The following is a 19,821-nucleotide window of genomic DNA, read 5'->3' as shown; positions in this document are numbered from 1 at the left end:
ATCCTTCACCAGCAACCAAGGTATCCAGGTTCTCTCATCAAAATTGACTAGAAGGCTGGCATGACCCACGGAGAGAAGGAAGAGCAGTGTGGTGCAGCGGCCCACCTGAGAGCCACACGAAGGGGAATCCCCTCCCCCAGAGACGGGAGGCAATGAGTGAGTGCACTACTCAGCCGGGGAAACTGTGCTTTTTCCACGGAACTGTGCAATCCACAGATTGGAAGATCCCACTCGCAAACCCATGCACTGGGACCCAGCGTCCCAACCCTGGAACTCACAGATTCTTATAGCCTCTCAGCTGGAATCTGTTCAAGCCTAATGAACTCCCAGGAGGAGGAGCAACCAGCATCTGCTGCCACTGCCTGCTGTCTAAGCCATTTGAGCTCCCTGCGGGAGGGGCAGCAGCCAGCACTGGGACTCACGACTGCCTAACACGCTAAGCTCCCTAGGCAAGGGAAAGGCAGCCCCCATTTCTATAGCTCCAGTCTGCGCTTTCTCCCTGCTGGAGCCAGGGAGGCTGGATGGCTTGGTCCCAACTCTTGTCCCACAGCCCAACACACTGGCTGTGTCAGTCTATGGCCAGAGTGCCTCTTCAGGTCTAACCCTGACCCATCCTTCCTCAGTGGGTAGGGCTTCCCTGCAGGATCTCCAATAACTCCTGCCAGAGGCTCAGGGACAGAATTCGGATCTCCCTGGGCCTGAGCTCCTAAGGGGAGGGGTGGCTGCAGTCTCTAAGGACCAGCAGACTTAGCCTCTCCTCCTGGTAGTTCTGAGGAATCCGGATAACCTAGACAAGTGGATTTTCCCCCAGCAAAACACACCTTCTCCACCAAGGGACAAAGTGCTTTGTTAAATTAGTCCTGCTCCCCGTGCCACCCAACTGGGTGAGATCCTCCAGCAGGGTTTGTCAGACACCCTATACAGGAGCAATCCTACTGGCATCAGGGGTTGGGGCCTCTCGAGGTCAGAGGTCCCAGAAGAAGGAGGAGGCACCCATCTTTGCTGCTTTCCAGCCTCCTTGAGGCATGGGAGCGAATCAGATGAATAAGGCCTGAAGTGAACCCCCAGCCAACTGCAGCAGCCCTACAGAAGAGGGTCCTGACTACTGAAAGAAAACAAACAAGCAGAAAGTGACAACAACAGCATCACCATCAACAACAACAAGTCCACCACAAAAACCCCATCCAAGAGTCAGCAGCCTCAAAGATTGAAACTAGACAAACTCATGAAGATGAGAATCAATGAAAAAATGCTGAAAACCCAAAAGGCCAGAGTGCCTATTCTCCTTCAAATGATTGCAACATCTCTCCATCAAGGCCACAGAATTAGATGGAGGATCAGATGGACGAATTGACAGAAGTAGACTTCAGAAGATAGGTAATAAAAAACAACAATGAGCTAAAGAATCATGTTCTAACCCAATGCAAAGAAGCTAAGAACCTTCATAAAAGGTTAGTGTAATTACTAACTAGAATAACGAGTTTAGAGAGCAACATAAAGGACCAGATGGAGCTAAAAAACACAGCATGAGAACTTTTTAAAACATACACAAGTATCAATAGCCAATCAACCAAGCGGAAGAAAGGATATCAGAGTTTGAAGACCACCTTACTGAAATAAGACATGCAGGCAAGAATAGAGAAAAAAAGAATAAAACAGATTGAACAAAGCCTCCAAGAAGTATGAGATTTCTTAAAAAGACCGAACGTATGATTGATTGGAGTACCAGAAGGAGATGGGGAGAATGGAAACAGGTTGGGAAACACACTTCAGAATATTATCCAGGAGAACTTCCCCAACCTAGCAAGACAGGCCAACTTACAAATTCAGGAAATACAGAGAAAACCATTGGATACTCCATGAGAAGATTAACACAAAGACACATAATCATCATATTCTCCAAGGTCAAAGGAAAAACTGTTAAGGGCACCCAGAGAGAAAGTCCAGGGCACCTTAAAAAGGGAAGCCCATCAGTTCTTTGAAACCAATGAGAATGAGGAGACAATGTACCATAATCTCTGGGACACAGCTAAAGCAGTGTGAAGAGGTAAATTTATAACACTAAATGCCCACACCAGAAAGCTAGAAAGATCTCAAATCGGCATCCTAACATCACAATTAAAAGAGCTAGAGAAGCAAGAGCAAACTAATCCAAAAGCTAGCATAAGACAAGAAAAAACTAAGATAAGAGAAGAACTGAAGGAGTTAGAGACACGAAAAACCCTCCAAAAAATAAATGAATCCAGGAGCTGGTTTTTTGAAAAAATTAAAAAAAAATAGACTGCTAGCTAGACTAATAAAGAAGAGAGAGAAGAATCAAATAGACACAATAAACATGATAAAGGGGATATCACCACTGACCCCACAGAAATACAAACTACCATCAGAGAATACTATAAACACCTCTACACAAATAAACTAGAAAATCTAGAAGAAAGAGATAAATTCCTGGACATATACACCCTACTAAGATTAAACCAGAAAGAAGTCGAATCCCTGAATAGACCAATAACAAGTTCTGAAATTGAAGCAAAAAAAGTCCAGGACCAGATGGATTCACAGCTGAATTCTACCATAAATACAAAGAGGAGCTGGTACCATTCCTTCTGAAACTATTCCAAATAATTCAAAAGGAGGGACTGCTCACTCATTTTATGAAGCCAGCACCATCCTGATACCAAAACCAGGAAGAGACACAACAAAAAAAGAAAACTGATGAACACTGATGTGAAAATCCTCAGTAAAATACTAGCAAACTCAGTCCAGTAGCACATGAAAAAATTTATCCACCACAATCAAGTCAGCTTCATCCCTGAGATGCAAGGCTTGTTCAACATATACAAATCAAAAAATGTAATCCATCACATAAACAGAACCAATGACAAAAAACACATGACTATCTCAATATATGCAGAAAAGACCTTTGATAAAATTCAACATCCCTTCATGTTAAAAATTCTCAATAAACTAGGTATTGATGGAACATATCTAAAAATAATAAGACAAACCCACAGCAAATATCATATTGAATGGGCAAGAGCTGGAAGCACTCCCTTTGAAAACTGGTACAAGACAAGGATGTCTTCTCTCACCCCTCTTATTCAACATAGTATTGGAAGTTCTGGCCAGGGCAGTCAGGCAAGAGAAAAAAATAAAGGGTATTCAGATAGGAAGAGAGGAAGTCAAGTTGTCTCTGTTTGCAGAAGACATGATTTTATATTTAGAAAACCCCATCATCTCAGCCCAACTTCTTGAACTCATAAGCAACTTCAGCAGTCTCAGGATACAAAATCAATGTGCAAAAATCACAAGCATCCCTATACACCAATAATACACAAGCAGAGAACCAAATCATGAGTGAACTCCCATTCACAATTGCTACAAAGAAGATAAAATATCTAGGAATACAATTTACAAGGGACATGAAAGCCCTCTTCAAGGAGAACTACAAACCACTGCTCAAGGAAATAAGAGAGGACACAAACAAATGGAAAAACATTCCATCCTCAGGAATAGGAAGAGTCAGTATCATGAAAATGGCCACACTGCCCAAAGTAATTTATAGATTTTATGCTATTCCCGTCAAACTACTACTGACATTCTTCACGGAATTTAAAAAAAAAAAAAAAACTTTTAAATTGCATATGGAATCACAGAAGACCTGTACAGCCAAGACAATCCTAAGCAAAAAGAACAAAGCTGCAGGCATCATGCTACCTGACTTCAAACTATACTACAAGGCTACAGTAATCAAAACAGCATCATACTAGTGCCAAAACAGACAGACAGACCAATGGAGCAGAACAGAGACCTCAGAAATAATGCCACACATCTACAACCATCTGATCTTTGACAAGCCTGAAAAAACAAGCAATGGGGCAAGATCTCCTATTCAAGTAAATGGTTCTGGGAAAACTGGCTAGCCATATGCAGAACACTGAAACTGGACCACTTCCTTATACCTTATACAAAAATTAACTCAAAATGGATTAAAGACTTAATGTAAGACCTAAAGCCATAAAAACCCTAGAAGAAAACCTAGGTCATACCATTCAGGACACAGGCATGGGCAAAGACTTCATGACAAAATGGTATAAGCTATTGCAACAAAAGGCAAAATTGACAAATGGGATCTAATTAAACTAAAGAGTTTCTAGAAGCACAGCAAAGGAAACTATTATCAGAGTGAACAGGCAACCTACAGAATGGGACCAAAATATTTTGCAATCGACCCATCTGACAAAGATCTAATATCCAGAATTTACAAGGAACTTAAACAAATTTACAAGAAAAAGACCAACAACCCCGTCAAAAAGTGGGCAAAGGATATGAACAGATGCTTCTCAAAAGAAGACATTTATGTGGCCAACAAACATATGAAGGAAAGCTCAACATCACTGATCATCAGAGAAATGCAAATCAAAACCACAATGAGATAATCTCACTCCACTTAGAATGGTGATTATTAAAAAGTCAGAAAACAATAGATGCTGGTTAGGCTGTGGAGAAATAGGAATGCTTTTACACTGTTGGTGAGTGTTCCACTGTTGTTGGGAGTGTAAATTAGTTGAACCTTGCTGGAAGACAGTGTGGCGATTCCTCAATGATCTAGAACCAGAAATACCATTTGACCCAGCAATCCCATTACTGGTATACACCCAAAAGATTATAAATCATTCCACTATAAAGACACATGCACATGTATGTTTATTGCAGCACTATTTACAATAGCAAAGACATGGAACCAACCAAAATGCCCATCGATGATGGACTGGATAAAGAAAATGTGGTAGATATACACCATGGAATACTATGCAGTCATAAAAAATGAATGAGATCATGTCCTTTGTAGGGACTTGTATGAAGCTGGAAGCCATCATCCTCAACAAACTAACACAGGAACAGAAAATCAAACACCACATGTTCTCACTCATAAGTGGGAGTTGAACATTGAGAACACATGGACACAGAGAGGGGAACATTACATACCAGAACCTGTTGGGGGGTAGGGGATGAGGGGAGGAAACTTAGAGGATGGGTCAATAGGGGCAGCAAACCACCATGGCACGTGTATACCTATGTAACAAACCTGCATGTTCTGCACATGTATCCCAGTTTTTTTTTTTTTTTTTTTTTAGAAGAAATAAAGAAAAAAAACAAAAACACTTTTTCAACAGCTTAGGTTATAAGAAATTATTTCCCTAATCAAAATCAATTTACTGAGCAATTTTCCCTCAAAATAAGCATGCAGACTTTACCCCTGTAATGCATTTTTGATGAGCTCCTATGTCTTTCATTTGTACTTGGTTTTTTATTTTTGTTTAAACTGCATTCTTGGTTAATGGAGCCTTTAGAAAGTTTCCTTGAGGCCCTACCTCTGTCTCAGTGGGGCCTGAACTCTCCTCTCTGGTTTGAGGATCTCTTTGTTGTGCTCCATTGATTTCACTTCTCAGTTATGCTAGAGGCAACTCTGATGCATAAAGAATCTGAATTAAACTCATAAAAGGCCTTGCTAGGAAGGTAACCTGATAATAACTACCTGGAAGATGAGAGACTCCACTCAGCTTTCCACCAGAAGGACCATAGGTAGTGACAAGAAGAAATAGATTTCTGGTGGGGTTTAAATATAAAATTATAATGACATTTCTCACTTTTCTGAACATGCAGCAGCTTTATCTAAGTCTATCCTATGGTTCTCACACTAGAGTATGCAAAGAGATCACATGGAGGGTTTGTTAAAATAGCAATTACTGGGCCACACTCCCCAAGTTTCTAATTCAGTGGTTCTGGAATGGAGCCAGATAATTTGTATTTCTAACACGTTCTCAACTGATGTGGATGGTGCTGAATAGAACACACTTCCAGGAACCACTGGTCTGTGCAAAGCATACCACATATTTTCATAATTTATTTTTCTACTTTTCTGTTGTCCTTCAAAGAAAATGAGTAAAATTCTCATTCCTGCACTACTGCCTCAGCAGTTTGTCATGTAAAAGTTTTTTTAAAAAGAGAAAAAAATTAAAAACAGTCACAAAGTGCTATTACAGGTTACCAAACCAGAGTTTCCAGGCTCTACTCATTTTTTGTGTGAAGGTCAATAGATATTAGTGCTTCAAATGAAATCACACAAATGTAATATGACTATCTAGCACAAAACAGTGATTCCTTTTCAATCGCAAAACATTCATAAAACAAATACTTTTCCCCATCAAAGTCTCTTAATACTCACCTAGAAAAAGGGGAGTGGCAGTCATAAAATAGCAGGAAAAAAATAACTCACTTGCCACACAAATCTTTATTTTTCCATTTTTTTTCAATTTTTTTTCAATTTTTTTTTTTTTTTTTTTTTACTTTTTTTAAGCCAAAAAAAGCACACCTAGAATCTAAGCAAGCTAAAGGCAGATTGTAGTGCTTAGATTGGGAACATCATAATGGAATTATTTTTCTTCCTTTATTTAATACGTTGACAAAGAGAATAGGTACAGCATGGTATCCTAAGTAGGGCATAATCTGTGTATGCAGAGCTGACAGGGCAAGTTGAGTGAGGCTATGAAGGAGCACCTCACCTGTTCTACACCTGAGCAATTCCAAAGAGGTTAGGGTCACGTTGAGTAAAACATTTGTAAGAACAAATTAACACTCGGAGAGGCACCAGCTGCAGATTCTTGCTTATCTTCCAGTCCTAAAAAGTAAAGATTAAAAATAAAATTTAGTCAGTGTTCAATAAGTATTTTTCATTAAAATAAACATTTGCTTTCTCAGAGGTTTCAGAACATTGATTTCTAAAGGACGCACTATTCTATTTATGCTTGATTTGCTCTTTTCTCACACATAAAAACGCAAACTTAACTAGCTAAGAAAGTCATACTCAAATGCTAAATAAAATCCAAATGATGAAAGATCATGTGTGCTTTTATTCAAACATATTATGTAGTCTAACCATAAAGTGTTTGAAATGAAGGTGAAAAAATGATACAGAATCTACACGAACCTGACTTTTGTCCTTCAGGAGTATTAAATTGATCAATCAGCAAATATTTACTGAACTTCCTAATGGGCATCTTGGTTTTACCTGCCCAGCATGTAGTTCCCATGGAAATTAATCTTCCTAAAATTCTTTGTTCACTGTCTGCACTATTCACTAAGATCTTCACTGGCTAGGTCTCAGGTAAGTTGCCTAATAAATGAATTAAATTTTTGTACTTCAAATATTTCTAATCTTACTTCTTAGTGTACAAAATAAGCAGTCAAAACCCTGTTAGCCAATTTAATGTACATATATTGACCATTTATGTTTGAAATAATGGTAACCTCAAAAGCTTATCATTTCTGTGTTTTATAATCATCTTCCGAAATCAACACAGCTCTCAGTGAGAGAATCCAAAAGACTCCCACAACTGGTAACTGGGAAATATTTAATTGGCTGATAATGCTACTTAGTTTTACCATGAAACCATTTGGCCAATACCATCACAACCCACAATGAGAAATTTGATGGCTGTTCTGTTCACTCTTCCATAAAAAAACTCTGAGATCCTATTGAAAGGTTCAAACAGGTAAGCACAGTTATTAATCCACCCTTGAGACAGTAACAGCCTTTTAACCCTGGTGATATATCAGCAGGGAGCCAAAGTCATAAGTCATATCCCCTTCACACCCATCTCCAACAGTGGCTGTGAAGCACTTAGAGGATACACAGCACTATCCTAACCGTAAAATATTTTGGATGAAGGTGAAAAATGGTACAGAATAGCTACAGCTACAAACCTGACTTCTTTCCTACAAAGATATTAATTCATCAATCAGCAAACAGGTACTGAACTCCTCAGTGGACATCTTGGTTTTTCCTGTCTGGGATCCATTTCCCACTGTACTGGCACAAAAGCCCTGTTTTTCCTTTGGGCAACTACCGCTCCTCCAATCTCAGTGTATATGCTGGGGGAGTGAGAGAGCAACTTTTCTCACTCCCTGGCTCAATATATGACCAAGTAACTCAGGCCCAGGCAATGACTCAATTGCTTCCCTCTGACAGTGGTGATTATTCTCGGGTAAGCACATAATGCAAGACAGTCCAAGGAAGCCAATGAACATCAGCCCCAGGACTTTCTCTGCATCTACTGAGAGAAGGAAGCTCTCCCTTTACTCCCAAAAGACACAATTTAGGCAGCTGCTACTGGAAAGCAAAGCCAAAACAAAGGAATGCAGAGATAATAAATAAAGGACAGATTCCCATTGATAAATTTGGAAACCTAATTTAGACATGACAAAATCTTCAACCAGATTCATCCCTGGACCTTCTTCACTGCTTAAGTTGGTGTATGAGTTGGTTTTCTTTAACTTGCAACCAAGAGTCCTGACAAATTATAAGTTACCTAAAATCTGCACAACATTAGGCAAAGTGTCAGGCTACAAAGATATACGCAAATAATCCCTGCCTCTTAGCATCTAGCTGGAATCTTAGCATCTAGTTGGAAAGACAATAATCATACACACACACACACATACACACACACACACGCACACACAAATAGAAACATATGGCTCAGTCCAAAGACAGGTTCTACATGAATGCAGAGAAAGGAGACACCATAGGCTGCATATTAAGCAAGATTTCACAATATAAGAAAAAGGAGAGCTGGGTTTTGAAAGTTGACTAGAATGTATCTGCCTGGGAAGAAACCAAAAGGACATTTCAGGAAGGGTGAACTATGAAAGCATAAATTCAAGAATGTGCACATTGTGTTGGAGAAACAATACAGTATAAACTATAAATAGACCATAAAATGTTAAATCATGGAATATCAACAATACATTAGTCAAGAAGTAAAAGGATTTCATAAGTATCTTTGAATGACAGACACATATAATATTTCAAATCTACTCTATAACATATAATATTGATTCCCTAACTAGATTATAATGATAATGATTAAGTGATGAAATTGTGGTTGGAGAACAAACGACAAAAGACAGAGACTAAATATGGTCTTTTCCTTTTCCATATACTAGGCAACCATCTCACCCAACCAGTTCATCCTGCGTACTTCTGTAACATATCTCAGCCAGAATTAAAGAACTATGGAAAATAAACTGTGCTACATACATTTTCCTCAGCTCCTATTTAAGAAACGCGAACAAAAAATAGAGCCAGGAACCAACAGGAGGAAGTTAGAGAAAGAAACAAATATAAACTAAGGAAACAAGTTAGACATCTGATTTGCTTTGTCCAGTTTCTTCATGAGGTGAAAAGTTTATAATAGAAAGTATTAAAGGCATTTTCTATTTCCAGTGTGGTTTTAGCCATTTCCCTCGTGTCATTAAGACATTGCATGGGCAGAGTTTAGGTTGGCTCTTATTGCAAGCAGGAATGCAAAATGTCTGTGTCCCTCTTTCCCCTTCTTGGGGGAAGCATTGTTTAGTTAATTAGAATAAAATGAATATTTTGGTGAGATTTTTAGATTGAGATTGAGATTTTAGATTAGATTGAGATTTTTAACCAAAGGCCCATTGTTAGTTGTATAGTGAACATGAAACTTTGAAGTTGATTATTCTCTAACTTAATAATTTCTATTTCTTATACAATATTTTTCAGGGCTATGAATTGTTTTCTAGAAACTTAACTGAGAAAAACAACTCAGCATAATTCCTTGGTATTATACTTTTCCATCTAGATTAATTATCTCTAGTAAAGTTTGCATGACATTAAATTTTCCTACCACCTTACCACTTGCTGCCCTTTTAAATTTGTATTTCTATTTGTGGCATCATTGCAACTGTTTCTACTGGTACGACATATGTCCATTTGAAATGAGCATGTTACAAAGGAATAAAGACACTCCCTGTTATAGAAGACCTCTCTTCACAAACCTCAATTAACAAAAACTCATGATTTTGTCAAAGACAAATACTGCTTTTGTCATTGTTTATAGATAGAAATCAAAACACTCAATGAAATATCTTTTCTGTCAAGTCAAGGTCAGTGAATAGGAAAAGGAGTTGGTCTGTGATTATATATGCTTTTATTTTGAAAAAAAAATATTATTCTAGCAAAAAGCTTCAAAAAGTGAAATGCTATAGTACAGTTTACTTTTTCACTCATTAATATTTGCATTATTTTCTAAAGCAAACACACACATGATTATATTCTCTACATATTTTTTAAAAAGTAGTTTTCCACTTTAAATTCAAACATCACTCTTTGCTAAGTTTTATGTTTGTTGAGTGGTAGAATTGAGAAATTTTTTTAAATCATTCAACATAATTGGTAACCATCACTGCCATATTTTAAACTTTGAGAAATTAAAATTTATTGCAATATATATTTATATGGCACAGTAAAAAGTTTGGATAAGATTTCAATATTATATGAAGCACAAGGAATAGAAAAAGAGCATAACATGGTTTCCTGTTTTTTCAGGAAAAGGTATCTCGGTAGGCAAAATAATGTCCCCTCCAAAGATGTCCACATCCTAATTCCTAAAATCCATGAATATGCATGTCACCTCACATAACAAAAGGGACATTGCAGGTTGGGTTAAATTAAGGACCTTGAGGTAAGAAAGCTATCCTGGACTATCCAGGTGGGCCCCATGTAATCACAAGAGTTGTTAAAGTGGAAGACAGAGACAGAAGAGAAGGTCCAAGTGAGGTGATATGAGAAGGCCTAGATCTGCCAATACTGACTTTGAAGATGGAAGAAAGGAACCATGAGCCAAGGGATATGAGGGGCCTCTAGAAGCTGTCAAGGGCCAGAAAATGGTTCTCCCCAGGAGCCTCCAGATGGAAACCCAGTCTGCAAAATCTTGATTTTTGCCCAGTGAGACCCATGTTTAATTTCTGATCTAGTTGACTATAAAAAAAAAAAAAATACATTTCTGCCAGGTCACCAAGTTTTGGGGAATTTATTAACAGCTTCAATGGAAAACTAATACTGTTATCATGTTCCAAATTAGCAGGACCTGAAAAGCATAACAATGGCAGTGCTCCCTGCTTATGGAATCAAGCCATTTTCATGCTGGAAGAGACTGGTCTAATCTCTTCATTGTCCAAGTAAGGAAATTAGTCCTGATATAGTAAGAAGGTAGATGGTTTACCTTAGGCCTCATATTTCAAGGTAGAGACAAGATTAGAATCTAAGTTCACTAAATTATAGATTAGTGTTAGTCATTGTATGATTCCCAGGCCCTTTCATTAATGAGGATTTCTATTATAGTTTAATAGCAACTACAGAATGGTTTAGAAGAATGAATAGTTGTTGGAAAGTGCACATGTTTTCAAATAACATACTGAAGAAGTAAATTTCTTTTCTATGCCAATCTGTCTCCAACTAAGGGTTAAATATATTCACTTGAATTATCCAGGCATCACTTGAAACTCAACATGTCTAAGATAAAACTTGGGGTCTTGCCTTCCAAACCAGCTCCCTTCTGGACTCCTCTTTCTCCTTCATACCCCTCAGAGGTTTCCCATGCTCAATCAATCAACAATTTATATTTTCCTTCCTTCTTTATGATACTTTCCTTCCTTGCATTTCCACCACCACACCTTACACCCACAGTAGGCAACCACTCTAACTGGCCTCTTATCTTCAGTTTCTCTTCTCTTCAAACTTCAATTAAGCCAGCACACTATTGCCAAGTGACTCTTTCTAAAACACACCTTTATCACCAGCTTTCCCCCACATGTTCAGTAGGGTTTCATTTTCAATCAAGATCAAGTTCAAACCCCTTACTTAGTCTAATCCTTTGATAGGTTCATGGCATGTGACCTCAATTTTTTAATAATGTCTCCTCCGGCCACTCCTATCCACAAACCTACCAAACTGATTTACTGCCCTATGAACATGATTTATTCTCCTCCCTACCATTCTCTTCTCCTAAAATGTCCTCTTTGCTGTCTTCTCCACGTATCTGAATTCCACCTATTTCAAGGCTACATACAAGTCCCAGCGTCTTTCTGGGCACTTCCCAGACCAGACAACCTACAGTGATCTCATCTTCCGCTTTGAATTCTAAAGTAATTGGTCTCTATCACTCATTTAACATCTAGATTTTATTGCTAATATCTTTTACATCTTTAGCATTTAAATTCAGATTTTAAACCATTTGGGACAGACTAGGTCCCCTACTTATTTGCACTGTACTTAGCATTCAGTTCCCTGTTTAAAGCAGGCCCTCAAAAATTTATGGAATGACTAAATATAATTTGTCACTGCCATGCCACGGTGATAAGTGACATGAGCACTGCTCTGAAGTTAACTACTCCATTTAGCAAGGGTAGCCATACATTGGTATTTGCCAAGGACAGTCCTGGTTTCCTGTTGTTTTTCCAGCTATTAATAAAATCCACTTTTACTCTCAAAAGCATCTTGGCTTAGCTGATACATTATATGGTCATTCCACCCTCAGGGCCATTTGGACTGTGATAAGAACAGAAATCACAAAGAAAATCCCGTCATGTTCCAGCCAGCCAGCCAGCTAAGCAGCATTCCCTCCCCCACACAGTGGTCCTGCTCTCCCACAGCACCCTCTGCATAATCAATATCCTCTGAATTTCACAAGGAATGTTCAACATTTTGATGATATACAGCTTCAGAAAACTAAACTAAAGCTGAATACAATTTAATATTATTTAGAAGAAAGAAAATTATAGATACAGAATACTACTGTGACTCTATCCAGCAGTTTAAGAACAAAAGAGAGAGTTCTCTGAAAGGGTAAGAGTATTCGAGGAATTCTTATAGGAGTAAAAGTAATCAAGACACAGTGTACGAGCTCATTTATGCTCTAATTATTTTGCTATTTTTGGAATAAAACAATAAGAAATATATATCCATTTTAATTTTTCTAAACAATAAATACTTATGACTTTCATGGCTGTTTAGAATTAGAAATGTAATGCTTTCTGATCCTCTTAGTACCTAATGTATGTTAACTTGACCAACCGTGGCATAAATGTTTTAAAACCTACATTCATGTTCACAGTTGACTGGTTGAAATGATCAGTTTCATAAATGAATGTCAGTGGTATCTTAACAGTAATAACCTTTTACTGCAAAGTAAGATTTTACTTTGTAAGTAATGAGTAAAATTATTAAATGTAATCCTATGTTTCATTACTGGCAGCTTGTCATAAAAAAGGAATTAAAGTTACAAATTTTCATTTATTTTCATTAAGTAGATGAACGTTTTTTGCTCATGTATAGGGAGACCTACTCAGTCTAATCTCTTTTGAGGGTAGTTTTAATTACATTACATCATTTAACACAGGGTTGAGAGTTCATGTTCCAAACCATTCCCTCCCTAAATTATTCAACTTTAAAGGAATCTGGGGAAATGTTAAGTTCAACTAACGAGACTATAAGAAATGAAAACTATTAAATGCATGTCTTGGGTACAGGATCACTCAAGCGTCTGGAAAGAATTTTATGAGACTATTTAGGTTATGTCTAAGTCATTGTTCAAATACGGACAAAGTTAGTGCTAACTAAAAAGGATAATTTTTTGTTGCTATTTCAAAGATTTATATCATTAGTAGCTAATATTGAAATATCAACTACATTGAAATTATTGATCATTTTGTAATTGCTAAGGACTAACTCAACTTTGATGGCAGAACTATAGCATTTAGAAAAAGACAAAAGCATCTGGATGAATTATGATCAAGGTTGATATTTGAGACTGAATAAAATTGTTTGACTATTTTCCAATCCTCATCTCATTATTTCATAAAGCAAGCATGACATAATTTTACATTCACCTGAATAGAAGCAATTAAAATTTGATATTTGGTTGTTCTGTGTTTTATGTTGAGAATAAAGACCCATTTATCATCCAGTGTCTCCCTCCTTTGAGTGTAAACCCCGTAAGAAGCAGAACATTGGGTAAAGCACAACAGGGGCAACCAGACGTTGGCATTATCAAATATGTTCTCCCTTCCTGATAAAGCATTTGCTATAAAGGTCAGCAGTCTCTAAGTTTAGTTTCTGAAGAGATAATTAACAAATTAAAAAATTTTTAACAGAAAGAAAGGCTTCCAGGCAAACTATTTTTTTGTATAATTGCTGTCTACTTAACACAAAAATCTAGAGATATATAAAAGCAATTGTTTACCAGTGTGGTTAATCTGATTATCATCCCCAAGTATTCTGTGCATGTTTTCACTCTGTTTCAACTCTGGAAACATGGAACTTAAAAATGGCATTTAATTTTTTTTAATTGCTAACATCTAGTAATATATATTTAAATCTCAATTTTCTTTATCAATTTTTAAATATGTTAAGCATCCTTAAATTTATTTAGCATGATTAACAAGCTGTACACATTTATTCTAATTCCATTGTCACATACTTTTTTACTATCATATACTTAATAAATATTATTAGTTTAATGATTTTTATAAGGCTAGAATCAATAGGTTTTTTTCTTAAAATTTTTATTAATCATTGACAAGTAACAAAAACCCATTATGTATAAACACATAAATAACATTTTTGACAAATAGCTATTTTTATTTTTTTCACATATTAAAACCCACTAAAAAATAACCATTTTTCTAACCACCACCAACAAAAATCATTAGTGAGAAGAGTACTGCTGCTTCACATTTCTCCAAATCTCTTCAATGTCTGATGACAGACGAAAGCTGGATTCTCATATCTGCTTTTGCATTCAGTCTATTACAATATCACACCAGATAGCCTCTCAAAAACTCCTCTGCACACTCATGAAAACAATGAGTGAAAAAGATAAATGATGGCCAGGCGTGGTGGCTCACACCTGTAAGCATTTTGAGAGGCTGAGGTGGGCAGATCACTTGAGCTCCAGAGTTCCAGACCAGCCTGGCCAACATGGTGAAACCCTGTCTCCACTACAAATACAAAAATTAGCCAAGTGTGGTAGTGGGTGCCTGTAATCCCAGCTACTCAGGAAGCTGAGGTAGGAGAATTGCTTGAACCCAGGAGACGGAGGCTGCAATGAACTGAGATCATGCCACTGCAACAGAGCAAGACTCCTTCTCAAATAAAAAAAAAAGGAAAAACTATAAATGATGAAATGATGTCTAAGTGTTATAAAAACAGCTTTGACCTAGAATACCCTTGAAAGGCTCTTGAGGACCCCCGACCACACTTTGAGAACCAGTGCTCTAGACGAATCTCTTCATTTTACATATAAGGACCCTGGACCTCAGAAAGAGTAAGTGAGAAACTCAACATCACACAGCCTGTTAATAGGAGGATACAGACATTAGATGGTTTGTCTCACTTCTCTTGGTTTAGGTTCTCAATTGGGAACCTGGGAAATACACCCTAATGACCTGTCCTATTCCCTGTAAGTTGCAAAGATTGTCACAATATATTTATTACCCTCTCCCCAACATTTCTTTAATAAAAGAGGTAATCAACAAATTTGGTAAATTTTGCAACAGGCATACTGTGTTTGAACCTAAACTACAATATTTGAATTCAGGTCTCTATTTGAACAGAAACACTAAGGCAAATTCGACTGCATCCTACTCCATGCAAACTATTAATGACAAACTGCACAGTAAATATCATAGGTAAATATGGAAAGCAGATCACCCATAATATCAGTACATATCATATATTCTGTGTCTGGAATACAATTCAATGACATATTTCAGAAAAATTTTCTCAAGTACTGGCTGAAAGGGTGGTGGATACATTAAGAGATTGCAAATAAATTGGCGATTATAAGATCTTTTTTAGATAAAATGGAGTTGTTCTGAAATGTAGACATTTTTCATTCCCTAACCAGACCTTATTCTTGTGTTTTTAAAGAAAATCAAGAAATCTTCTCGGCCACCTAGAGATGATTTCCTTTGTATCCCACCAGATGGTTCAGATCTTCTTTAAATGGATCATAGCCTTGTTCTTTTAAACAACACAGTCCCCAGAAAAGCTGGTCCAGAGGAGGAAATTCTTCCCAAGGAACCCACTCCCAACTTTCATTTTTTTCAGGTTCTACATTCTTTGGTTCTGAATCATGAGTTAAATCCACTTCTCCTTTCATTAATATAGTAACGTAATGGTAATTCTCCTCCTCAATGAAAGAATTCACAACTGAGGCAAAGCGAACATTTTTCAGGTGAAAAGCTGCTTCTTCCCAGATTTCCCTTTGGGCACATTCTTCCCAGTTCTCACCGAACTCCAAATGACCGCCAGGGAGTTGGAAACTGCTGGCTCCAACCAAGCCTTTCCTCTTCCCCAGGAGGACGCAACGCGGATGCTTGCAGCTGGTCACCATGACTCCGACTCTGACTCTGGGCCGCAGCCCCCGTGGCTCTGCACTGTCTAGAATCATGGCTTTTACAAAGCAAAACTATTTTCCTTTAAAAGTTTTTTCTTGTTATGATTTTCTGACACTCCCATGCCTTCTGCCTATCAATATATCTACATGCGTAAGTCTACGTTTTGAGTTATTTTCCCTTAGTGCTTGAAAATAGTATGCCATTGTTTTTTCTGGCATCTATTAGTGTCAGTGAGAAATCTGATGTCAGTTCATTGCTGCTTCTTTGTAAGTGATCTATCTTTTCTTAACATTTCATCTTTAGCTCTTAATAGTTCAACTTTGGTGGTATATAGTTTTACCAAAACGTGTCTATGTATGGATTTGTTCTTGTTTGTTGTGCTTGGCACTCAAAGTGCTTTTTCAATCTGAAATTGTCTTTTTTCAATATTTGAACATTTTCTGCCATTAGCTAGGACATTCAAAGGGTGTAGATCCTAGCTAATGGGTTTTTCTTTTAACCATTATGTTTTTAATTCATGCTATATGCTTATGCCATTATGTTGATGTTTTTATAATGCCCTCAGACATATTTAATTTATAAAAATGTATTCTCTTTTAATTTTTAAAGTGAAATTATATAGATATCAATTCTCCTTATTTTCCTACTCTTGTTTCCAAGTTTGTTGTTTCCTCAGTGATGATTGATGTTAACCTGTGTGTGTGTGTGTGTGTGTATGTCTGTGTGTGTCTGTGTGTGTGCATGTCTGTGTTTAAAATCCTGTAAGATAGTTCTGTCTATCTGACCTGAATGGCCAGTGGTTCTATTTTCTACTCTACAAGTCAGCAGAAGAAAAGCCTCAACTCTCTTTCACATGACAGTGTTTCAGACATACAAAGGTAGCTATTGGGAGTAATGGTATCATCATCAATCAATAAATTCATTTGCACTTTCTCTTATGATTCAAAATGAAAATGTGCATGTTCTCGTGCAGGAAAAAGAGACAGAAGGTAGTATCAGGAGGTGTCAGGTAAGCTAAAGTCCTAATTCTATTATTTGATAGATTTGAAATTTGTGAACAAACTACTTAACTTTGCTTAGTCTTAGTTACCTCAACTGTGAATAAAGACAATGAAAACCAAGTCACAAAGTTAATATGAGGACCAGAAACTCTATTACTTAAATGTCACCCCCTAAGGAAAGTTACCTTTAAGCCTCCACCAAAATAGTTGTTTGTTCTGTCTGTGACTCCATAGCATGGGTATATAATGCTTTATGATAATTCTTCTAACGTTACATTTTAATAGTCTGTGATTTCCTCAATACCATGAACTGCATCTTATTCATCTTTGGATCCAGAAAGCTTAGCACAGTACCTTGCATATAGTACGAACTCAATAAAGATGTTCAAAGAAAAAAATACGGAAAAAGCATTTTGTAAGTGGAAAACCACTACCATTACCCATCTTCTAGTTGTTTAAAACCTTTCATATCTCCTCTTCTTGGTTTACTCATTCCCTTAAGATGATGGAATAGATAAGGCTCATCATGCAATAACATTCTATTGAAAATCATATTAATTTTTTAAAGTAGCAGTACCTAATCACAGCATTAAACTTTTCCTGAACTGGTGTACAAGACAGACTAATATTACATCCTCCTTACTAGCTCTTTCCACAGCCTACAATCATGTACATATCTTCCCATTTTCAAAATCTTTCTTCAAGCCTTCCTCACCCTCCAAAGAATATATTCTATAGCACTCCTACCTATTACAGCTACATTTCTTGGAGATTAGTCAAGACTTGCTGGTTTCACTTCTGTATTCTTACCAGGCTTTTTTTTGTTTTGTTTTGTTTTTTTAAGACATAGTTTCACTCTTGTTGCCCAGGCTGCAGTGCAAGTGCAATGGCATGATCTCAGCTCATTACAACCTCTGCCTCCTGGGTTCAAGTGATTCTCCCACCTCCTCAGTCTCCCAAGCAGATGGGATTACAGGTGCCCACCACCATGCCTGGCTAAATTTTTTGTGTTTTTAGTAGAGATGAGGTTTCACCATGTTACCCAGGCTGGTCTTCAATTCCTGACTTCAGGTGATCCACCCGCCTCAGCCTCCCAAAGTGCTGGGATTACAGGCATGAGCCACCACGCCTGGCCCCATCAGGCTTCTTACCAATGCAACCTGCTTCCAGCCCTGCCACTTAATGACACAAAGGACACCACCTTCCTCTTTTAATTTTTCAGTGCTGTTTCTTCTCCTCAGCCCTGGATCTGTTAACTTGGCCTCTTTAGTCAGTTCATTCTTGAGCCCATAATAGAGTAAGAGAGCAGCCAAAATTTTCTTACACCTAGAGAATAGTGTAGAAGTGGTTGAAAGAGAACCAGCAAACAAAAGGGACTTCAACATCAGAACAAGAAGACACAGGGTACATGGAAGAAGAAGCATGACCAATGGGAAGTAGAAAACACCATGGAGCTTCGATCTAGATAGGAAGATCATACACCCAGAGGATGCCTACATGAAACAGGACATTGGCAGAACATATGGCTCCTACCTACTAATACCATGACACTACTTAAAAACTCCAATAATTAGATAATATAGGGAGAAAGGAGAGGAAGGAAATTCTAAGTGATCAAGATAAAACCTGAAATGAGTTAGGAAATCCTAAAATTACCACATAAGCCTTGAATTAACTAGATAAATTTTCCAGTAGAATGGGGGCCCAAATAAAAGCTAAGTTCAGCAGAAGAAAAAGCAAGAAAGCCCTATTTATTGCGCATCTGTGTTTTATGGCTGAAGAATTTGTGCCACTCTCCCTGTTTTGCCCTTCTGTCCCTGATTGTTTCTTTTCATTCTCATTTGCTGACTCCTGCTTTTGCCACCTTTTAATAATATTGTCTTCCAAGGTTCTGTCCTTCTGGTCTTCTCACCCTACTGGGTAGATCTCCTTGGGTAATCTTCATTCCCAGGGCTTCGAGTGTCACACTTATATAAACAATCTTTAAATCCACATCACCAGGTCTAACCTCTCCTTGTCAAGCAAAATGTCATCTTGCTAACCCACTACTTCAACAACTCTAAGTAGCTGTTACGGGCTAAACTGTGTTACCCAAAAATCCATATGTCTTAAACTCCAGTGTCTCCGAATGTCACTGTATTTGGAGATAGGGTCTTTAAAGTGGTACTTAGGCTAAAATGAAGTCAAGTAAAGTGAGCTCTAATCCAATATGACTGACTTCCTTATGAGAAGAGGAAATTTGGACACAGACACGTATCAAAGGAAGACTATGTGAAGACACAGGAAGGAACCAGCCATGTAGAAGCCAAAGAGAGGCTGCAGGAGAAGCCAACCCCTTCTGGCACCTTGCTCTCAGACTTCTAGCCTCCAGAATTGTTAATAAATCAATTCCTGTTGTGTAAGCCACCGAGTCTGTGATACTTTGTTATGCAGCCCCAGCAACTTATACACTAGCTTTTGAAATTAAGCTCAAACTTCACACACAAGAGTCATTGTAACCTCATATGCTGTTCTCTCCAACTTCATCTGTCATACCTCACCTTCCGTGACT

The 19,821-nt window shown here is 37.7% G+C and overlaps 1 protein-coding gene and 1 pseudogene across 1 annotated transcript in view; both read right to left on the bottom strand.

Annotated features, from left to right (window-relative positions):
• Positions 1-4,376: 4,376 nt before the first annotated feature.
• The window catches only part of LRRC69 (leucine rich repeat containing 69), a 129,789-nt gene continuing 114,344 nt past the window's right edge, over positions 4,377-19,821 (bottom strand). The window contains exon 9 of the mRNA XM_008001060.3: positions 4,377-6,682. Coding sequence (XP_007999251.2) covers positions 6,572-6,682 — 111 coding nt within the window. The 3' untranslated portion in view covers positions 4,377-6,571. The remainder of the gene's footprint in view (positions 6,683-19,821) is intronic.
• On the bottom strand, positions 15,603-16,648 carry LOC119624896 (nucleotide triphosphate diphosphatase NUDT15 pseudogene; annotated as a pseudogene).

Source organism: Chlorocebus sabaeus, chromosome 8, assembly GCF_047675955.1.
Source record: "Chlorocebus sabaeus isolate Y175 chromosome 8, mChlSab1.0.hap1, whole genome shotgun sequence".
NCBI lineage: Eukaryota > Metazoa > Chordata > Mammalia > Primates > Cercopithecidae > Chlorocebus > Chlorocebus sabaeus.
Note: the sequence above shows the minus strand (reverse complement) of the source record. Positions and strands in the feature narration are given on the sequence as shown.